We start from the raw sequence: 21,003 nt of genomic DNA on the forward strand, positions 1-21,003 counted from the left end.
GCTATCAAGCGCATAGAAAGAAATATTCTTGGTGGTTGTCTCCCAAGTGTGGTCCTCTGAAGACTTGCCAAAGCATTCCTCAATAAGGCCTTTCCCCCCCTAAACTGGGGCTGGCATTCGGTGTTTTGGGTTTAAGTTGGTGAGGGTTGTTTATAATGCATCCATTGCCTTAGATTTCTATCCTATTTGTCTTCCATTATGAAACCTAAGCTGGTGCCCAGGTGGTCGCCCTGACCAGACCCAGACATGCTTAGCTTTAGTAAGACCTGCTTAGCTTCAGGTGGCCTCATGTGTCTCCAGACCATCCTCTGGGACCTAACCCTGGTTTAGGTAATGTTTTAGGTAATATTTTTCTGATCATATTTATGTATTTCAGACATCTCTGCCACACTTCCCATATCAACCCCCCTTTCTTCAAACAGTGGTACAATAGAACTTTAAAAGCAACATTTTTTTAAAAAGCAGAGCAGCTAAAAAAGGTCAACGATAAAATAAGAAATATATAAGGTTGTATTCAACTAAGTCCTACTCCAAGTAGGCCCACTGAAATTAATAAACCTAAGCCAGCCATATCTATTAAATTCAATGGGCCTACTCTGAGTAGGGCTAACATGGAATGCCATCCAAAATATCAAATGCTCTCAAAATGAAAAGCCAGGCATTCTAAAAATCAAAGCATTCCAAGCTTGGGGATCTGCAATGGATAAAATCTTCTCCCAGTTAGCCACCCACCTACCCTCCAAAGGAAGAATCTGAGGGGGGCCTCTGAAAAAGATCTTAGGTGAGATCATGACCACATTCACACCATACATTTCTTCCACTATTATTTCACGTTAAACAGTTGTAGCTTCCCCCAAAGAATCCTAGGAAGTATAGCTTGTGAAGGGTGCTGAGAGTTGTGAGGAGACCCCTATTCCCTTCACAGACATGCAATTCCCAGAGTTTCCTGGGAAGAGCAGAGCTTGGAAGATTACTTTTAAAAAGGAATAAATTACAATTACTGTTACATGGCCCCCAAAAGGAATAAATTACCATTACAATTACAATTGTTCTGAAAGGAATTGATTACTTTACCGTTACTCAAAGGTAATCACTACAATTACACTTAAATTACTTTTTAAAAACTAGAGTGCCTACAAAGTGTTGGCCTTGGCTGCTACATACTAAGCCCCCTAAAACAACATTAAAAATAAACACACACACACACAGAGGTAGTAGAATAATTCTTTTTATCCGTAAGATAGCCGTGGTGGTCTCTCCGCTGGTAAGGGAGGTGGGGAGGGAGGCAGTGGCCACTACTCAGATATTTGCACATCAAACCAAGTGCAACTCCCACACACACACACACTCAGCCAGCAAGCATAATTTCTCTCACTTAACCATCTCCCGGACCCTGTCCTGCCACCAAGTAAGGGACACCCCCCAAGCAAACATTTCCCCCTGAGATTTAAAACACTGCAAATGCAGCAAAGTAGCCAGGGAGGGAGGCGGAGGCTTCCGAGTTCAAACACAGTACTCTCTCTCTCTCTCCCTCTCTCTCTCTCTCTCTCTCTCTCTCTCATTCACTCACTCACTCACACACACACACACACACACACACACACACACAAACACACACAGGCGTTGTCATCTTTCACCTCCGCAGTTCTTTATCTCCATGCTACTGCTGCCTCCTCCTCTTTTATCCATGTTCTTGCCCTCTGGCTCCTTTCTCCATCCACTCCATTCTTCTCCACCACCGTCCATTTTTTAAAACAATTGTTTCGTCTACTCTACCCCCATCTCACTCTCTACCTCCTCCTTTGTCACCTCCTGCCCACCCACAGAGCACGGTGGAAGAGCGATGCTGCACAGAAGCCCAGTTTGAGGCACATGATTTTCATCCACAAATCAGAGGATCAGAAGCCTTCCCCTGCTCCCCCCAGGTAATGCCCCAAAGTAATGCTGGAAACATTACAGTTACTCCTTAAAAGTAATAAAATGACTCCTCATTCTATTACAATCAAAATGTAAAGGAATTACCCACTTATTCCTCAAAAAGTAATAAAAATAATAATCTTTATTGTTACGGTCAGTGACCAGCATGAAAAAAGTAATAAATTACAAGTAATTCATTTTTGAAACTAATTACTTCGAACCTCTGAGGTAGAGGGATTCATGGTTAAACCACTCTGGCAATTGTAGCTCTGTGAGGGGAATAGGGGTATCTTAACAACTCTCAGCTCCCTTCACAAACAACACTTCCCAGGATTCCTTGGGGGAAGCCATGACTGTATAAAGAGGAATAATAGTGGAATAAATGTATGGTGTTAATGTGGCCATGACAGAGAGACCCTTTCATTGGGGTGGAGGAGAATTTTGTCTAGTCTGCATTTTAAGGCTCCATACATGCCATACCTTTAAAGCACATTCCCCCTCCCCCAAAGAATGCTGGGAATTTTAGTTTACCCATCACAGAGCTATAGTTCTCTGCACCTTTAACAAACTACAGTTTCTGGGATATGGTGGGGGAAGGAATATGCTTTATATGTATGTTTGTACACAGACAAGGTGACCTGACCTAATTCGCACTTTGTGGACAAACACATGGACTAGAATGCAGTTATCCATCATAATTTACACTTATCTGAATTTTGCAATAAAATTCTAAGCAGAAAAAAGAAAAAAATGGAAGTATCAACATGTGTTTTAGATTCATGCTTTAGGATGAAATATGTTTAGAATTTTGTACATTGGAATAAAATAATATTTAAATGCATATTTTGTGATAAAATACATATTTACATACAGTAGGGACCCACTCATATGGCAAGTTACATTCCAGACCTCCGCCTAAAAGCGAAACCCGCTGAAAAGCAGAACTCCATCAATAAAATGGCACCTGACGAGCAAAAAATGCCGTAAAAGCGGAACAAGCGCTGTATGAGTGGGGCCTTACTCTATCTGAAAGCCACCGTATTAGCGGAACACAGAAAAGCAGGCTGCCAAAAAGTAGGGCCCTGCTGTATTTTGTGGCAGATATTTCATTTCATTATTTAATTGCATAATTTGTGTTTAAATACAAATTTAAATATGAATTTTCATAGGATTTTTTTTAAAAAACAGACATTATTGTAGAACCAGAAGGGAACAGACACAGGAATGAACACCTTTGAAATTGATGTGAACCAAAATTAGACAGATTTGTCTGTCTCTCTACTCTTTAGCTTATATATGTTTGATTCTCCATCACATTAAGAGACAGGAGCAGAGGTGTGACAAATCTATCTACCTAAGCCTGCAATCCAAGGCTGTAAGCTCCATTGTGTTCAATGGGAACCCAAAGCATTGGATTGCAGCCTAACTAACTAAATGTGAGCACACATACTTACTATCCCATGAAGAAGTGAGGCATTGCTGTTAAAAAGCTCCCAAGGGACATGATGAAACAGCCAAGAGCAATCACCCTTGGCCGATGAAATTTCGCTCCAAAGTAACTCACAAACGAAATCACCAACAAATTCCCTAGAAAACATAGCAAACCATTACAGATGGGGAATATTTATTGTTAAATTGTTTGGCACCTGTCCTGAGAAAGTGATGTGGGTTGTTGTTGTTGTTGTTTTAGGGCGGCTACTGCAAGAAAACAGGGACAGTAAAGGTATGGCAATATTGGTTTCACCACTGACTAAAAATGGTTTCACCATGGCTTTTCTCCCCCTCCCACTTTCCATTAAGTACTAGTTACCCAATTCAAAGCCTCCATCCATGAAGCCAGCAGTAGAGGAAGAGATGCCAAATCTCCTTTCCAGTTGCGTGAAAGAACTTTTCATCATAGCCGCAGAAAATACTTTGCTGAAGTAGGTAAAAGCCAGTGCAGCCAGGAAAGCCTAATAAAAGGTGGAAGAGAGGGGGAAAGGCTTAATTTTTTAATTTGCAAATGGTGTCATGTTTAATATCTTCCCCCATAGATTTCATCTTTATGGCATTCTTGGGATCCATTTGTCCCTAAACTCAAATTGATAACTGTATTTTTTTTCAATCAATGGAAGGTTAAAGTTGCATATATCTCTATACATGTTAGCAAAACCATGGGATAGTCTACTGCAGGGATAGGGAAATCTATGGCCCTACAAATATTGTTGTGCTACAACTCCCATCAGCATAGGCAATTGTTTAGCAACATCTGGAGGGCCACAAGTTCCCCACCTGTGTTCTACTGGATACATCAGTCCGATTCAGAATTTATTTTCTGTTGGTATACTCATAGAGAAGATCCTCCGTGGTGCAGAGTGGTAAGCGGCCGAAACGCAGCCGAAAGCTCTGCTCATGGCCAGAGTTCGATTCCAACGGAAGGAAGAAGTCGAGTCTCCGGTAAAAGAGGTCAAGGTCCACTCAGCCTTCCATCCATCCGTGGTCGGTAAAATGAGTACCCGGCATATGCTGGGGGGTAAAGAAAGGCCAGGGAAGGAACTGGCAATCCCACCCCATATATACGGTCTGCCTAGTAAACGTTGCAAGACATCACCCTAAGAGTCGGAAACGACTCGCACTACAAGTGCGGGGACACCTTTACCTTTTATACTCATAGATGACAAGTGGGTTTGGCAATACAAGGTCTTTTGCAGCACAAAATGCTTAGACGGCATTAACCACTTCACTACTACCCTACCCTTCAGCCATTCTCAATGAGGACTTATGTGATGCTCCCACATAGAACTAGCATGAATAGCGATAACTTCAGCAAGTTCATTGTGAAAGATAACTCCCTATGTGTGAACGGGTTCCTGGACATAGAAGTGGGGGGCATCACTCTGCTCAGAATGACATGTGGATGGCAAAGAGATGAAAGCTGTCTTATGTCCCATAACATCTCTTAGTCATCAAGGAGCAATCTGGTGCATTGAACAGAATTCATTAGTAATAGCAGTTAGGATATAATAAGGCATCATTTTCTGTTCCAAGCTGTATTCATCATGTGCAACATTGTTTCTGTTCTGCTGTTCATCTTCTGCCAAAATCTCTTCCTGTCTATTGTGGTGAAAGTATGTAACTTATGCAATTAATGTAATTATATTAAACCCATCAATATAAAATAAATTACATATTGAATTGTATTCAACTTAGTCTTACCTAGAGTAGACCCACTGAAATTAATGAACCTTAGTTCTGGTTCATTAACTTCAATGGATCTACCCTAAGTAGGGCTAGCAATGAATACCACCCATTGTTTGTTGACTGAAAGCAATAACTAACACAAATATTGCTTGTATTCACTGGATTGGTTTCCATTCCAGACATGGGAGGAATAAGCAGACATCAACATTTCCCATTCCCATTTCTGTTTTTGTCAGAATTTTCCAACTTCCCTAAATAACAGCAGTTGTAAATACTTTCATGCAAAGTTTATTGATCCAGCGACGATTACAAACAACTGAGCAAACATTATAACCAGTTGCTCTATAACTGCTTATCAGTAAGCATTTTAGCCCTAATGTCAGTAACAATTTGGCAACATTTAAAATGAAAACGGGACTATTTCAATTGCTTAAAATTGCTTAAAAATTTGGCAACATTTAAAATAACTTAGGGACTATTACAATTTAAACATATTTTCAAAAGAACTCCCATCAGCTCAACCAGGAAACTGTTCCAAAATGGGGTGCAGCAGCATGTCCCTTGCACCCTTATAAAAATTACAATACACTAGCATGTTTACTATAGACTCCACAACACCAGAACCACATGGATACAGTCTCTGATCATAGGGTGTGCCTTGGAAGCACCTTCCATCATCACAGAGAGCATGGCATTAACCCTAGCTAGAAAAAAATGTTCTTCTATACTTTGGCATGGATAGTTTGCCAAAATAAGGGCACATTCTTTTTCAGGGGGTACATTTAGTCCTAGGGCTATAGGGGAGCAAGAGCAGTTTGACAGGGTTATCATATTCTGTCAACATCCAGTATTCTCTGGTTGACCAAAAGATTTAGCGTTCAAGCCGATAAGCCTACACAACTCTGGTAAATAAATGCATTTATCATGCTGGGGGGGGCAGAGAGCCCATTGTCATTATGGGAGAGGAAAGGAAAGAGGGTCCATACATTGTAGGGAGGACTGTTATTCAATAGCAGCCATGCTACCTGGTCTCAGGGGTAGGGGGCAGATTTTCCTTCCACCAAACCACTACCACCATGTGCAATGCCTATAGGCATGAATGGCATTAGCAGCCATTCACTTACACGGGAGAAAGTAAAGGCACATACTGGGTTGAGGAATGGTGACCCTCATTTCTTGGGGAGGAACACCTCTTCCCCAACAGCCTTCCTGTTGAGACAAAAGTTAATGGGAGCCACTAAAGACTTCTCTGCACCTACCTTTTACAGCGCTACAGTTGCTTTTTGAATTATTTCCTTGGCATGCTTTCACACATCATCATTATTCAGCTGCAATAGTGGAATAATGTACTCTTAAAGCTACTTTTGCTTCTACAAGGTTAAAAAATCCATCATTTGTGAAAGACCCGGAATAGATTCTCAATATTTTCATTTATGTGGAATATGTCTGAGCATCATCCACCAGGGAATGGAGGGGTTGGGGGTGGGTGGGCATTGCCTTACCATCTTAAATCATGTTGTCGGTCAGGCTCAACATTAGACTGAGAAACTGCTGTATCCTCAGTGGTGCATACCGATACTGATATTGTGCCAATATATTGCCTAGGACAGCAATTATTAGCTGCGGGTAAAATTTAATGATGATAACCAGGATCCCCATAGCTGTGATAGACACAAGCAGCTCCTTCCTTCTGTTCTCTTAATCTCCCATGGGATGAGAATTCTGGAATACCAGGAGTTATATATAACAACAAATAACGGGGAAAGAGGCTCTCGGTAAGCTGAGCACATGCTCACAACTCTGACATTTACTGGTTAGCAGCACACGAAAGCAGGATGGGGTGCGCCTACAGTTATGGGATTCTTCTCAAACTGGACACAACCAGCCATTGCTGAGGATGGGTATAGTGATGGGTGGTGCCCATTGGGACTGGTGGGCCGGAAGTCAGGGAGCCCAAACATAGGTGGAGCCAGAGCCAATGATAAGCAGAGCCAACTAACTGTGGTTTTGTCCTCCTTCTCCCTACCGACTTTTACAAAGGCAACCCTGAGACTGAGGAGATGGAAGCTGACAGGCAGTGCTGTGCCCTAGACTGGTTGTAAGTAAGGAGACAGGGTGGCTGAGAGCAGATTGAGTTGGGTGGGGCACTGTCCTACCTGTCCTAATAGACCAGCTTCCACTGGATGGGTAAATATGCACTTACTCTCCCATGTAAAGCTACAATTAACCAACAGTCCAGACTTTTACAGATCAGAAACCAAGGTAGGCTTTGAACTTCATCCACTCCACTGCAGATTCAACTGGGTAGTCACTGGATCAATGCTGTTCTCATTAGAATCACAGTTTTTATGTTAATGCAGGACTTGCTGATGATCGCTTAAATATTACCCAATACTTTGTCAATACAGCCCTGTTGTCATTTCATTTGGTTCCAAAACAAATAAAGTCCTGTTGCACTGGGCCAAAGTTAGAAATGCTCGAATAACCTGGTTATAAGTAAGTACACAACACAAATTGGGTGTTGAACCTTGGGATGATATTGACTACATTGCACAAAAAGAGGAGAGAGAGAGAGAGAGAGAGAGAGAGAGAGAGAGAGAGAGAGAGAGAGAGTTGGCCGTCAAGAGATAATGAGATTCTTTCCTTAGCAATATGGTTGGTCTGAAAATCAAGACTGAAAAATAGCAGAAGAAAAGCCTTCTTTCAGTTGTTCCATGAGAAACACAATGGGTTGGGATCTTTTGATTCCAAATTACCTCCCTGCCCCAATATCAGGTATGGGGCAGGTCTTGAATCAGCACACTGGCCCCTAACATTGTTGCTCCTCCTGGAAATCAATAAAGGGACCAGCCAGCAGGTGGCTCTGCTCCAGCATCAGAACTATAAGTTAGCCCCTCCTCTCTGTTCCCCCTGAATCTGATTACCTGTGTGTGACCAAAGCCAGCTGCAAATGCTTGTAGAGCAGCTGTCAAGCTGTGCCCAAGAAACAATACTGTGAGATGGCTGTGCTCTGAAATGCTGCTGCTAGAAAAGCCATTTAGGGAACATCGTGGGCTGTCTTGCCTGTCAAATATTTCAGACTACAAGTTGTTATTCCAAAGGATCACCAACAATTTCCAAACAATTGGCTTTTGCTCATTGGTATCATTGTTATAAGCCATATTGATTGGTTCTTCATAGGTTATTGTTATAAACAAGCCTCCCTTCCCCCATGTGGTGCCCTCCAGAAGTTTAGGACTACAACTCCCATAAACCCCAACCAGCATGGCCAATTATCAGGGATGACGGGAGATGAAGTCAAAAACATTAGGGAAGGCTGTTATAAAGATCATGCCCTGGAGTGAAGATACATTGGGGGCAATGAGAGAAATTAAAATGGCAGTTCCTAGACCCAGCTGCAGGGCCCTCACTAGAACAACTAGGGGTGGGTAGGTGGAAATATTTAAAGGGTGGTGGTCAGGACCAGCATGAGTAATTGGCAGTTGCTCAAGGATGCAGTGTACTTATGCTAGGTCTGAGAAGCTCCTTGGGTCTGGTCCATAGACCTAGCCTTGACATGTCCTTTAAGTTAATGATTTCCATGCAGTTATTCTTTATCTCACCCACATATCAGTGAGGAGTGCAATTCTGGATACTTGGGTTTAAGGCAGAGATGGGGAACCTGTGACCCTCCAGATGTTACTGAACAACCATGCCCATCACTCCTGATGAGGCTCTGAAGATCTCTAACTTCATCTGCTTTCGGGATGCTGTTAGATAACTGTATACAGTGCAGCCACTACAGCAGCTTCATCTATGGCCTACACTGTTGGTTTTTTTAAGCATCAGGCAGTTGGGAGAGAGGCCGTGGGTTATTTTCAAGGCTTAATCTGAGCCAAGATTCTGCTATGGAATGTTTTCAAAAGCCAAGGTTTAACCATGAAGCACATAAGGAAGATACTAATGCATTTTAAGAGGTATCTCCTAATAAAGATGGTTACCCTCTATGGTGGAACCTTTTGCTGTCCTTCATGCAATTATTATGTATGGTGGGGTGGACAATCTGTGGCCCTCCAGATGTTGCTGGACTACATTTCCCAGTGCTCCTTACTGTTGGCTATGGAGGCTAGGGCTGATGGGAGATAGAGTCCAACAAAATGTGGAGGGCACTGTGTTAGCTACCCCAATGTATAGTTTTGTACTTAACACTAGCCCTCTCTGTGTGTTCAAAAGAACAACAGTAGGCATAAAGCATGTAGAAGAGTGTCTGGACAGGCATCAGCTCCACCCCAAAAAGTCCAACAACACCAGGATATCCATAGGTTCTCCATCCTTGGATTAGGAACATCCCAAGTCTACAATCATTAGTCAACCAGTAGAGACTGAGTCCTACCAGTGATGGGTATCCAGTGACATACCACATGCTTCCAAATTGACTGGAAGGTCCCCAAAGAAAAGACCTACTGTTGCAAAGCAGAAAACATTACAATTTTTTAAAAATAGTAATAAGGAATTCACCGAACCTTCAGCCCTTTGCAAGATGATGATTTTGCCTCGGCTGGTAGTTTCTTGGTGCCTTCATCCTCCAAAGACTGCGTCACTGACTTCACTTCCATAGCTGATCCATTCACATTCTCTGAGTCAGTGTCCTTCAGGATCATGTTGCCTTATCTTGAATAATTTCCCTGTATCCCACAAAGAAAACTCTCATGAAACTCTCATGACATTCTTCATCAAAGCAGAAGTTAGCTTACCTGCTTTACAGATCCAACTCAGCAGTCGCTATGGCATCATTTGAGGGGACGTTGTGCACAGCATTTTCTCCTAAAAGGAGGTGGTTCTGAGGTCCATATGGGAAATCATTAACTTCCCCAACTTCCTAAGCAAACAAAAAACGCTGTTTAGGGTCTACTTGTGTAATCCCAAGCCTGTCTCCTCCTGCTCTCACTGTTTGAAATTTATGTATTTTTCTCTGGTGTCAAAAAACAGCTTAGCTAGAAAATGTTTTGAATGCGATCCTGGCATATTTGTGACCTTGCTTTGAAAACGCCTTGTGGTTTGTTTGGAGACAGAAACATTCATTGTTTCCTGTGGTTAGCTCTTCATTTCATCCAGAGAGATGTATCCATCTAATCACTGGGGGGGGAAATAAAGAGGAGAGTGTAATATCCCTTTTGCATCCACAGTATTCAAACCACCTAATCCAGAGTAATTCCCTATTGCCTTCAGAGAAAGACAGTTGAATGGCAAGGCCTGTATTTTATAGCAGTTTGAAGATGTTTTAAAGTATGTAATTCTACCATCCAATCTGTTCTGTTTATAGTATTTTACTAATATTCGTGCTTGGGGTTCTAGGAATGTGGTGGGGGGCTGAAGTTTCTAGAGACAGGAGAGCTCTCTGAAATATTTTTTAAACAGGAATAATTAAAAAGAATTAAGGCAGTGGTGAAGAACCTCGGTGTGTCCCTCAAGGACTCTTTATCTTAGGACTTAGGACTCTCCGGCCAGAGCTTGGAAAAGTTACTTTTTTGAACTACAACTCCCATCAGCCCCAGCCAGCACGGCCACTGGATTGGGCTGATGGGAGTTGTAGTTCAAACAAGTAACTTTTCCAAGCTCTGCCCCATGCTACACCTCCTCCTCAGCCACAACCCCTCTCCCCAGGCCACCCCCTCATGAGAGAAGGCCTCCTATAGATAGCATCAGATCAGAAGGTCCGATCTATATGATATAGGACCAGGCCTTTAGCCTGGTGGCACCTACCCTTTGGAACTCCGTCTCATTATATATCAGACAAGTACTGTCTCTCTTGTCTTTTCAGCAGATATTGAAGGCTTTCCTTTTTCAAGAAGCCTTTTAAATGGAGATTTTAATCCCTTATGCATCTATATTGGATTTGAAACTGTTTTTTATAGATGTTCTCATTGTTGATGTTTTAATGATATTTTAATTAGAACATAGGAAGCTGCCTTATACCGAGACAGACCATTAGTCCTTCTAGTTCAGTACTGTCTACACTAACTGGCAGCAGCTTTCCAGGATTTCAGACAGGATCCTCTCCTAGTCCTATTTGGAAATGCCAGGAACTGAACCTGCATGCAATTGGACCTTCTGCATGCAAATCAGATGCCCTTCCGCAATTGTTAATGGTTTCAGGGCGTTTCACAGGAAGGGATTCATAAAGGAAATAAATCAATAATCCTCAGCTAGCTTTTTTACAGAAGCTGCAGCCAATAAGATGGATTTTGAACTGATGGGACCTGCACAGATTTCCCAGTATTTCCTAACTAAAACAACAAACACACTATTTGATTTTAGGTCAGTGTGCTGGAACCTTTAGCAGAATGTTGGCAGAAAAGAGTCTGGGACAATGTGAAGTTGAGGTGGAGGATGGCAGAAGGTATTCACAGTTGGCGTAAGTAGGTAAAGGGGAAATATTCAATTCAGTTCACATTTAAAGCCAAATCTTTAAATTTGGAGGAAGGGGCAAAGGAAGGGGGAGGGAAGGAAATGGGAGGGTGGGTTTGATCGTTTGCATACTTTTTGAGTTCCGTGGGATTTATCTCTGTTCAATCATGTTTAGGATAGATAAAACTGACCTGGGGGAGGGGAGGAGATTGGGTGGGTGGACACTGGGTAGAGTGGAAGCCCCTTTCATTTCCAAAAGGAAACCATTGTGAACAGTATCATTGCTTTTCAGCATTTCCCCCATCTTTTTTATTCTACAGCAGGTACATGCCTCCCACCCAGATTTAAACCAAAGCTGTCCCTGTCCACATCCACACTAGGCTTTTATTTCATGTTGGACAGTCATGACTTCTCTCAAAGAATCCTGGGAAGTGTAGTTAGTGAAGTGTTCTGAGAGTTGCTAGGAGATGCCCTGTTTCCCTCACAGAGTGGCTGGCTGTTAAACCAGTCTGACCACTGGAGCTCTGTCAGTGGAATAGGAGTCTCCTCTCAGCACCCTTCACAAACTACACTTCCCAGGATTCTGTGGGGGAAGCCATGACTGTCTCAAGTGAAATCAAAGTCTGGTGTGGGTATGGCCCCCTGATTAGGCAAGCCCAGCAGCTGGAAGTCTGGCTTTTAGAACATTGACAGTTGGTTCTTACTGAGCATGCCCAATACTCTCATTCAGTTCAATGCAAAATTACTTAAATTAATTAAAAATCAGCCAGGCATTTTTTTTAACTTTTAAACAGCGAAGATGAAGGTCAAAGTATGGGGGCAAGGTCAGTAATAGGAGTATAGGTATTCTGTGAACATGGCTGATTTGTAAAGAATTTCAACAGATTATAAGAACTCTCAGAGAAAAAAGTCCAAAAGGGCTCTGGGTTTTTTCCCTCTCTTTTTAGATTTTGAACTCTCAATTCTCTCTGACTGTTTTGTGTATCACCATGAAAATTTAGAGGGTTGTTAAGCATGCGCTTCTGAGTTCAGGACTATAAGTTTTGTAATGGTTGGTTTTTTTAAAATGAGTTTATGGGAAGCATCAGAATGGCATGGGGGTGTTTTCAATTTAATGTGAAAAATCCACGCTGGCTATCGTATACAGCCACTCTTGTGGCTGTATAATATATCGATATATCATATTTCTATTGAAATTGTAGTCATTAAATTTGCATCTATACATATAAATCATCATATGAAATTTAATGTAAATTTGTGTTATCTCTTGTACTTTTCTCTCTTTTTTTTGGTGATGCATATTCTCTTTTTTAGCAATGCATAACTGGCCACCCTAATGGGCACCAACTTTTAGAAGGAGAGAGGAGCCTACAGGCTGGGTAAAAAATATTACATCTGGAATTAATTCACAGTGAGTGACCCACACTGACATTTGTTAAACACTTCCATGAGCCAGACAACCCTGGAATATGTTTTAGAAGCGTAGCATAAACTAAAATAGAAAACACGTTCATCTCATTGGCTGCTTGTGGGGGGAGAAATATGTTATTTTCTCTAACCTAAATGATGTGTTTTTAAATAGTTTTCATTCCTCACCCTAGGGTTCTTTTTGACACTTTAACGCCTTTAGAATGTGCCATTTCAGTTCATGGAGGAGGAGGCAAAACCAGCAGTCGATGTGATTGGGGTTTCTGGTGAATGAAAATATAGCTAAGGCTGTGGAGTAAGGAAATGTTTTACAATCTAAAAGTAATACAAAAAAGTCAGGAGTCAAATTAAACATCACTTTCTTTTGATTAAATTTCTCAAAGCAAATCCATTCGGCCTTGCAAAAATGCAGAAAATTAAGATATCCACAGAGCAATTCAAGCTTTCAGACAGGAAATAGGACAGAAACTTACAACGTATCAGTGGTCTTATTTCTATTTAAAATATATGTTGGTCTGTGTCTTAGTGTATATATTTTTCTTACATTTATTTTTTTAATGCAGAAAGGTTGTTCACCGCAAACTTTCTGTAAGCAAATAAGCACCCTTCATTGCCTAAGTACAGGGAACGGGATTTTAGATTATATCAATTCAAAGACTCCTTTGCTAATATTTATTTATTTATTTATTTATTTTATTTATTTATATACCGCCCTAAGCCCAAGGGCTCTCTGGGCAGTGTACATAATAATAAAACAATCAGAGAATATATAAATACAATAATACAATGGAATCAAACAAAAATAATCAAAATAGCAGCAAAATACAACAATAAATATTAATAGTACACATTAAAATGCCTGGGAATATAAAAAGGTTTTCACCTGGCACCGAAAAGATTGCAGTGTCGGCGCCAGGTGCACCTCATCGGAGAGACCATTCCACAGTTTGGGGGCCACAACCGAAAAGGCCCTATTTCTAGTCACCACCCTCCGAGCTTCTCGATGGGATGGTACTCGGAGGAGGGCCTTAGATGTTGAGCGCAGTGTACGGGTAGTTTCATATTGGGAGAGGCGCTCCACCAGGTATTGCGGTCCCATGCCGTGTAAGGCTTTATAGGTCAAAACCAGCACTTTGAATTTAGCCCGGAAACAAATAGGAAGCCAGTGCAGACGGGCCAGAACAGGTGTTATATGAGCGGACCTTCTGGTCCGCGTCAACAATCTGGCTGCTGCATTCTGGACTAACTGTAGTTTCCGAACTGTCTTCAAGGGCAGCCCAACGTAGAGCACATTGCAGTAGTCCAATCTAGAAGTTACCAGAGCATGAACGACTGAGGCGAGGTTGTCACTGTCCAGATAGGGACGTAGCTGGGCTACCAATCGAAGATGGTAAAAAGCATTCCGTGCCACTGAGGCTACCTGAGCCTCAAGAGACAGGGAAGAGTCGAAAAGAACACCCAAGCTACGAACCTGTTCTTTCAAGGGGAGTGTAACCCCATCCAGAACAGGGTGAACATCCACCATCTGGGCAGAGAAGGCACTCACTAACAGCGTCTCGGTCTTGTCTGGATTAAGCTTCAGTCTGTTAGCTCCCATCCAATCCATTATCGCGGCCAGGCAACGGTTTAGTACGTTAACAGCCTCACCTGAGGAAGATGAAAAGGAGAAATAAAGTTGCGTGTCATCAGCGTACTGGTGACAATGCACTCCAAAACTCCTGATGACCGCACCCAGCGGCTTCATATAGATGTTAAAAAGCATGGGGGACAGTACCGATCCCTGTGGGACTCCACAATGGAGAGTCCAGGGTGTCGAGCAGTGTTCCCCAAGCACTATCTTCTGTTGACGACCCACCAAGTAGGAGCGGAGCCAGTGCCAAGCACTACCCCCAACTCCCAACTCCGTGAGCCTTCCCAGAAGGATACCATGGTCGATGGTATCAAAAGCAGCTGAGAGATCGAGGAGAATCAACAGGGTCACACTCCCCCTGTCCCTCTCCCTACAAAGGTCATCATACAGGGCGACCAAGGCTGTTTCGGTACCAAACCCAGGCCTAAAACCGGATTGAAATGGATCGAGATAATCAGTGTCATCCAAGAGCCCCTGGAGCTGGCATCATGTAATGATATGTTACCTCAGGAACAAATGAAGCACATAATAAATCCTGCTCTATGGATTAATGAAAATCAGTGTCTAATACTGAAAAATATTTCTCACTTATCTAACTCAAATGTTTTTAGCCTGGTTCAGGTCTTTAAAGGCACACAAATGAGATCAGGCAAAGGGTGAAAGAAAGATGGGCTCATCCCCTACATAGTGTCACTGGGCCTGGGTTCACAAACCTCCATGTGTTGTAGGGTGAACGGCTGCAGTGGGGATCCTGCTGTACTTGTATAGACTCCCCACACAATTTAGAATCCTAATTATGCAGGGCTGACCTTGTTCATACATAATCCAGTGCATCACAAGAGGGAGTTCCACTTTGTACCCTTCAAATAGGGTGGTAAAATGGGGTTGTGATCTTTTGGTTCCCACCTATTTTTTTCTTTTCTTTTCTACTACTAGATTGGATGGGTAGAATTCAGCACACAGGTGCATCCTGTCAACTGGAAAGCAAAACATGGGGATGCAGCCACAGGTGGCTTTGCTTTAGCAGAAAACACTTCTGTTTGCTCAAGACAAGGCACCTGGTTCCTACTGATTTTTCCTACCTACTGCAGCCTTCCACACATAAGTGATGCCCATTCAGGCTGGGAGGGCTTGAGCTCCACCCAGGCCCTGCTCTCATCATCCAACATACTGCATGCACCAGAGGGCATGTTTTGTGCTTGGGTTTGGATTGGCAATGTCTTTCCATACACTCCCACCACGGTGAGGATGCCCAGATGTACCTGGACCACCCTTGATGTTTATCCAATGGGGCACTTTACAGCAGCACCCAGTGCCTTGCCACTACATCAAGTCAGTCAGGCAACAGCAAGCCTTTGTGGGCTTTCTGCATGCCTGGCCTTGCAGCTGGGGCTGGGATGGCTAATGACAAATACAACAAACCCAGAAAAAAATGCCATCACAAGCTGCTTGCAGAAGAGCAGTGCCCAAGTTCCTTGGGCCATGAGTTCCTTGAAGACTTAAGTGGGCAGGAGAAATTGGGGGAAAAAATAGATGCCGTTTTGCATGAGAGAAGTGCTTTTTTAGCAAAATGCATAATAAGCTTCATTCTTGTGAAATACCTTTCCCAGCTCTACTCAGAGATGCTGGGAATTGAATCTGGGGCCTTCTGCATGCAAGGCAGATGCTCTTCCATTCAGCTGTGACAAACCATTCTACAGCTTGAGAGTTTTGGGGGAGGGCACTGGTATTAAGACTTAACAGTTTTATTATACACCTCACAGAAAGGTTAATGTTAGATCCCTGTTTTTTTTTTCTTTTTTGAAAAGTGGAGAAAATTAATTTTCATTTCAGTGGACATTGTTCTCATCTTGGTAGCATTTGTTTCACTTTTAATTTGACTCAAGCTATATCTCTATTGTTTTATAATTATATTTCTAGCTGAGGTTTCATCCTGTTATTTGGATGGCCTAAATTACCAACATTTCATTTTTTATGGCACCCAAGTTACAAAATTGGAATGTTCCTTCACATGTGATTAGTTTGAGTAATTGTCAAGAGTTTGCCAAACAGCCTTGTCCACTGAGACATGGGTTGTTAAAATGAGCCAGACTGTGAATCTTAAAGGAGAGTTTGTGTAAGAAATAAAGACCTGGAATTAACTGGTAATGTTTTTATGTGTAATTAGAAAATGCATTGTTCTCCAATTAAGAAAATTAATTAAAACCAACCAGATGGTAATCAAGGCATATTGTAATATAATTGTATCTAGCACCTGTATTGTTTTTATGTCCTATATGTGTATTGATGCACTGTTGTGTTTTACCCAGAAAATATAGCTGCAGGAGATTGTATCTGCAATATACTCAGCCCAATATTTTCACAGTACAATCCACTCATAGTCAAAAGCCTGCTTGGAAAACCTGCTTGTGTATGTAGAAATAGCTTCAAATCACTCAGAGAGCTCTTGGTGAGCAGTCCATGGCAAAGTAAGGGCCAGCATTACGGAAACAATGCACAGAACTGCTCCCAGCATTGCATTGAAGATGAATGGCATTGCAAACTGAAGACTGTTACGTGCATATCAGAGCTCCTACATGTGCAAGGACCCAGGCATGCAAGGTACCTCCAACTGAGAATTAGGGATGGGGGAGAAATTCTGTGCAATTTGGATTTTAATGTGAACCTACCTAATTCACACTTCCTGGAACAATACTTGAACTGAAACTCAGCTATTCTTCAAAGTGTGCACATCTCCAAATTTTATGATGCAGTTTTCCAACTAAATAATGTGCAGTGTCTCTGAAATTTGCACTGCAGGTCTCTAGCCAAAAAATGTATACAAAAATATGTATGTTTTGGGAAAGCATGCAAAATAAAATATTACTGAAAGTAATATACAAAAATGAATTACATTAGGCAAAATTGTACACAAAAATATGTATATTAGGGGATATTAAAAAATGCTGATGAAAATTCCTGAAGCCTATTTTAAAAAAATAAATAACAAACTGATACAGAGAACCAAACATAAGACTGGAAAAAATAGGAAATTGAGAAAGTCTCCACCTGCTTATGTCTCTGACCATGCCCACCACTGGCATATGGTCCCTGGAAGGTTGCCATGAGGAATGTAGCCCTTAAGCTTAGAATGGCTCCTCACCACTGGTGGTGGTCTAGTTTGGACCCTGAGAAAGAGGGCAAATGTATGGGCTTCAGGATGAAGGATGCACTGAAGACATTTTCCCCAAGATCCCACCAAAACCTGAAGCCACCACCATTTATTTTTCTCAGCATTTAAAAAGTTGTATCCAACATATGGACATCAGTCTTTTGAAACGAATGCGTGTCTTGTTATGCTTCTGTCAATTGACTAAATAATAACAGAGCACTGCTCTTTTGCAAGCAGCAGACATCTGTCTTGTCCAATAAGTAGTGACCCTATTTAGACAACCTGGGATCAATTCACACATTGCCCAGGAAGAGCTCCTGTAATATCCAGGTTCAGGGTATCATCTAATGTCCTTTGCCATCAAATTTGTTTTACATGCCAGGAAATAAGTGACAGTCTAAAAAATATTCTCTTCTTAACTCTTTCCTATGAGAAATAATACAAAGGGATTGTGAGTAGGGATGGACAGTTTTGTCCATTTCATTTCTCTCAGTTTCCTGTTCTTCCCCCCAATCTGAAGCTTCATTTCTACACACACAAATGCACACGCACATACACACCCCTCTCTATCCTCCATCCAGTCAAGCATTAGCACAGTTCAAGGACACATTCCTGCCAGGCCAAAGCACTTGAGAAAGGCTCAGAGCAGGATCAGTGAGAGGGCTGCCCTAGGGAGAGGAGTGTGGCGCAGGAAAGGGTCCTAAGAGCTGAACAGAGGGGCCTAGATCCTAGAGGGCAGCATTTGGCTCCCGGGCCTGAAGTTCTCCATCCTTGACTCAGAGTGAAAGGCAAAGACAAAAGGAAACTCCTTTCCTGGCTCCTGTCACTGCTTGCTCATTTAGAGAGGGCAGGTGAACAGGCCAAGAAGGAGGAGCCACAGCCCAGTGCTTCTGGGGGTTGGCAGTGGGGCCCTGGTTGAGGGTGGGCCTCAGCAGTTGTGTAACAATGTGTTGCTGAGATGCTGGCCCTGAAAATTAGAACAATGGGTTGAATGTAGAAAAGTCCCACTTTAGTCTCACTGAAATAAGAGGCATTTTAGTTATCCACACGATACTTGTCCAATTGGTATAAAATAGGGGTTCCCAAACTCTGGTCCATGGACCACCAGTGGTCTATGAGTTTCAAGAGGTCTGCAGTGTGTCTGTAAAAATTACAAATTGTACAGCATCTAGCATAACACACTAGAATTGCTATTAAAAGCAGAAAAATAAGTGTTCTGCCAAGACCATGAGCAATTTTGAAGTGGTCTGTGGAAAAAAAGTTTGGGAACCTCTGGTCTAAAGCATTACTAACTTAGTCTGGATCCAAACCAATAATTCTACCACAAATTATGGAGCTGGATAAGACAGGGAGTTGTAGAAGGTCTTTCCTGTTGTTGTTTTTAAAAATCAATTAAACATTAAGGCAAAGCTCATGAACATCTGCACAACTTTGAAACCGTTGAAGGATTGAAGCTGGCCCTGGAATGATTTTATAATAATAGGATGCCCATCTTTTCTTAAAACGATAGGCAGTTTATCACATTTAGTAAAGATTACAAACATTTTATAGCACATATTTTGCAGGTTGCCACAGAAATAATGGATGCTTTCAATATGAAGCAGGGTCAGAAAATAATAAGCCTTTGACAATAATAAATCTATAGCCCCAGTAGTGCCATCTTCGCTACAAATAAAATGAAAAGGTCTTTTAAATAAAAATGGAAATGACAAATAGATGACCAGGTCTGCACCTGTCTGCTCCTTTAACCTCACCACCCCACCTATCCCGTCCACCCCTCTAAGTAGCACGTCTACTTTCTGCCAAAATAGTTTCCCCGTTCATATTTAAAATGTTTTGCATCTTAATATTTCCTCTTTCATTCCATTCAGAAACATTTCTGCTTCTCACTATCCTGGTCAGTCACAAACAAGCTATGTAGTTTGGAAACTCTTGATAGAAAATAAATTACTCAGCACAATAACCCCATTATAAAGGCACTGCAAGTGCATACATGTGTAGTCTGGCATAGAACTGTACTGGTTTGTGCTCTTTGTTAAAAGTTTATTTGCAAAGCAAGTGAGATATTTTTAAATTTTGGTGGGGTTTTGACACTGTTTTTAATTATTAAGACATTTGGGGTTTTCAGGGTCATTTTCTCTGATTTGTATCCCTTTCTCTTTTTTCCAGCAATTGTTATTTTATATCAGAGACTAAAAACTAATTAACCACAGAGACACAGCAAGGTTTATGGATGAAATGTGGGAAGAGACTGTACATAAAATGTAGGCAAGTGGGGGGGGTTTAAACACAATTTGGGAATTTTATAAAACAGTTATATGTTTAGTCTGTTTTGCTGGGTTGGATAGTGGTTGTGACAGAGTTAAGAACTCAATGTTTAAGGACCCAGTCCAGTTCTAGTCACATATAAGCATGCAACTAATTGTGCAGGAATGTGGATGGAGATGCACATTTAAACATGATGGATAATGTTCCCAAGCTGTGGTCCACAAGCTTCATTCAGATGGTCCATGGTATGTTTCTGGATTAGTAGTTGAAGATGAGAGACGACACATCCATCACATTATTCACATTGGTTTTAATTATATTTTTATTGCTTTGATATTGTTGTAACCTTCCCTGGGATCTCTGGGTGAAGGGTAGGTAATAAATGATGATGATGATGATGATGATGATGATAACCACAATAATAAAAGAGAAATAATGTAGAATGAGTTCATAACTGTTTAGTTGTACTGCAAATTTTAAAGTGAATAATTTTTTTAAAAAGATCACAACTTCATCCTTGATTTTATTATTTTTTGTACCAAACTTTGAGGTTATTTTCTCATCTCTGCACTTGGAATATTACATATATAAATCCAAGTGTATGACAGTTATAAGATATATCCCAGTGTTTATAACCGTTATTTTGGTTTTCCGATCTCAGTTCTTCGTATCCTTAGTGGAATGTTATTGCTCTTTTTGGCAGTGTGATATACTAGAATGGGTTAATCTTTTCCCCTTTCCTATGATTTAAGCTTTTATGACCAATATACCTTGATATACGGCAAACTCCCAAACTTCTTCAATTTCACCATGCTATCTCTGCAACAAAAAAGCCAGTGCAGAGATAAACTAAATGAGACTGACAGCACTTTGGAGTTTCTTTAAATAAAATCCAAAAGGAAGTATCTCTTGAAAGTGGGGAAGCGGGAGGAAAAAACTAGTTCTGAAAGAGAAACTAATTTTCAAATGCATGGTGAAAATCATTTACAGGCAAAATAATGCTCCAAATGCTTCTCTAGCACAAACATTACTGAACAGAGAA

The 21,003-nt window shown here is 41.5% G+C and overlaps 1 protein-coding gene and 1 long non-coding RNA gene across 10 annotated transcripts in view; one reads left to right on the top strand and one right to left on the bottom strand.

Annotated features, from left to right (window-relative positions):
- The window catches only part of LOC133389326 (solute carrier organic anion transporter family member 1B3-like), a 40,037-nt gene extending 30,126 nt beyond the window's left edge, over positions 1-9,911 (bottom strand). For 7 of the 8 annotated variants that reach the window (XM_061636764.1, XM_061636760.1, XM_061636766.1 and 4 more), the window contains exons 1-3: positions 9,600-9,892; positions 3,728-3,869; positions 3,372-3,504 (exon numbers count right to left, since the gene is read on the bottom strand). In XM_061636764.1, the coding sequence (XP_061492748.1) occupies positions 3,372-3,504; positions 3,728-3,869; positions 9,600-9,737 (413 nt within the window). In that variant the 5' untranslated portion in view covers positions 9,738-9,892. Of the gene's footprint in view, positions 1-3,371; positions 3,505-3,727; positions 3,870-9,599 lie in introns of all 8 variants that reach the window. The other variant, XM_061636761.1, reaches the window with a different exon arrangement.
- A 1,493-nt stretch (positions 9,912-11,404) lies between these two features.
- Positions 11,405-20,397, top strand: LOC133389328 (uncharacterized). Of its 2 annotated transcripts, none has more exons than XR_009764064.1 (4): positions 11,405-11,491; positions 12,799-12,895; positions 16,852-17,143; positions 19,863-20,397. It is a non-coding gene; the product is annotated as an uncharacterized LOC133389328 (long non-coding RNA). The 2 variants fall into 2 exon arrangements; XR_009764065.1 differs by having other exon boundaries at positions 11,437-11,499.
- The last annotated feature ends 606 nt before the right edge of the window (positions 20,398-21,003 follow it).

Source organism: Rhineura floridana, chromosome 7 (genome assembly GCF_030035675.1).
Source record: "Rhineura floridana isolate rRhiFlo1 chromosome 7, rRhiFlo1.hap2, whole genome shotgun sequence".
Taxonomy (NCBI): domain Eukaryota; kingdom Metazoa; phylum Chordata; class Lepidosauria; order Squamata; family Rhineuridae; genus Rhineura; species Rhineura floridana.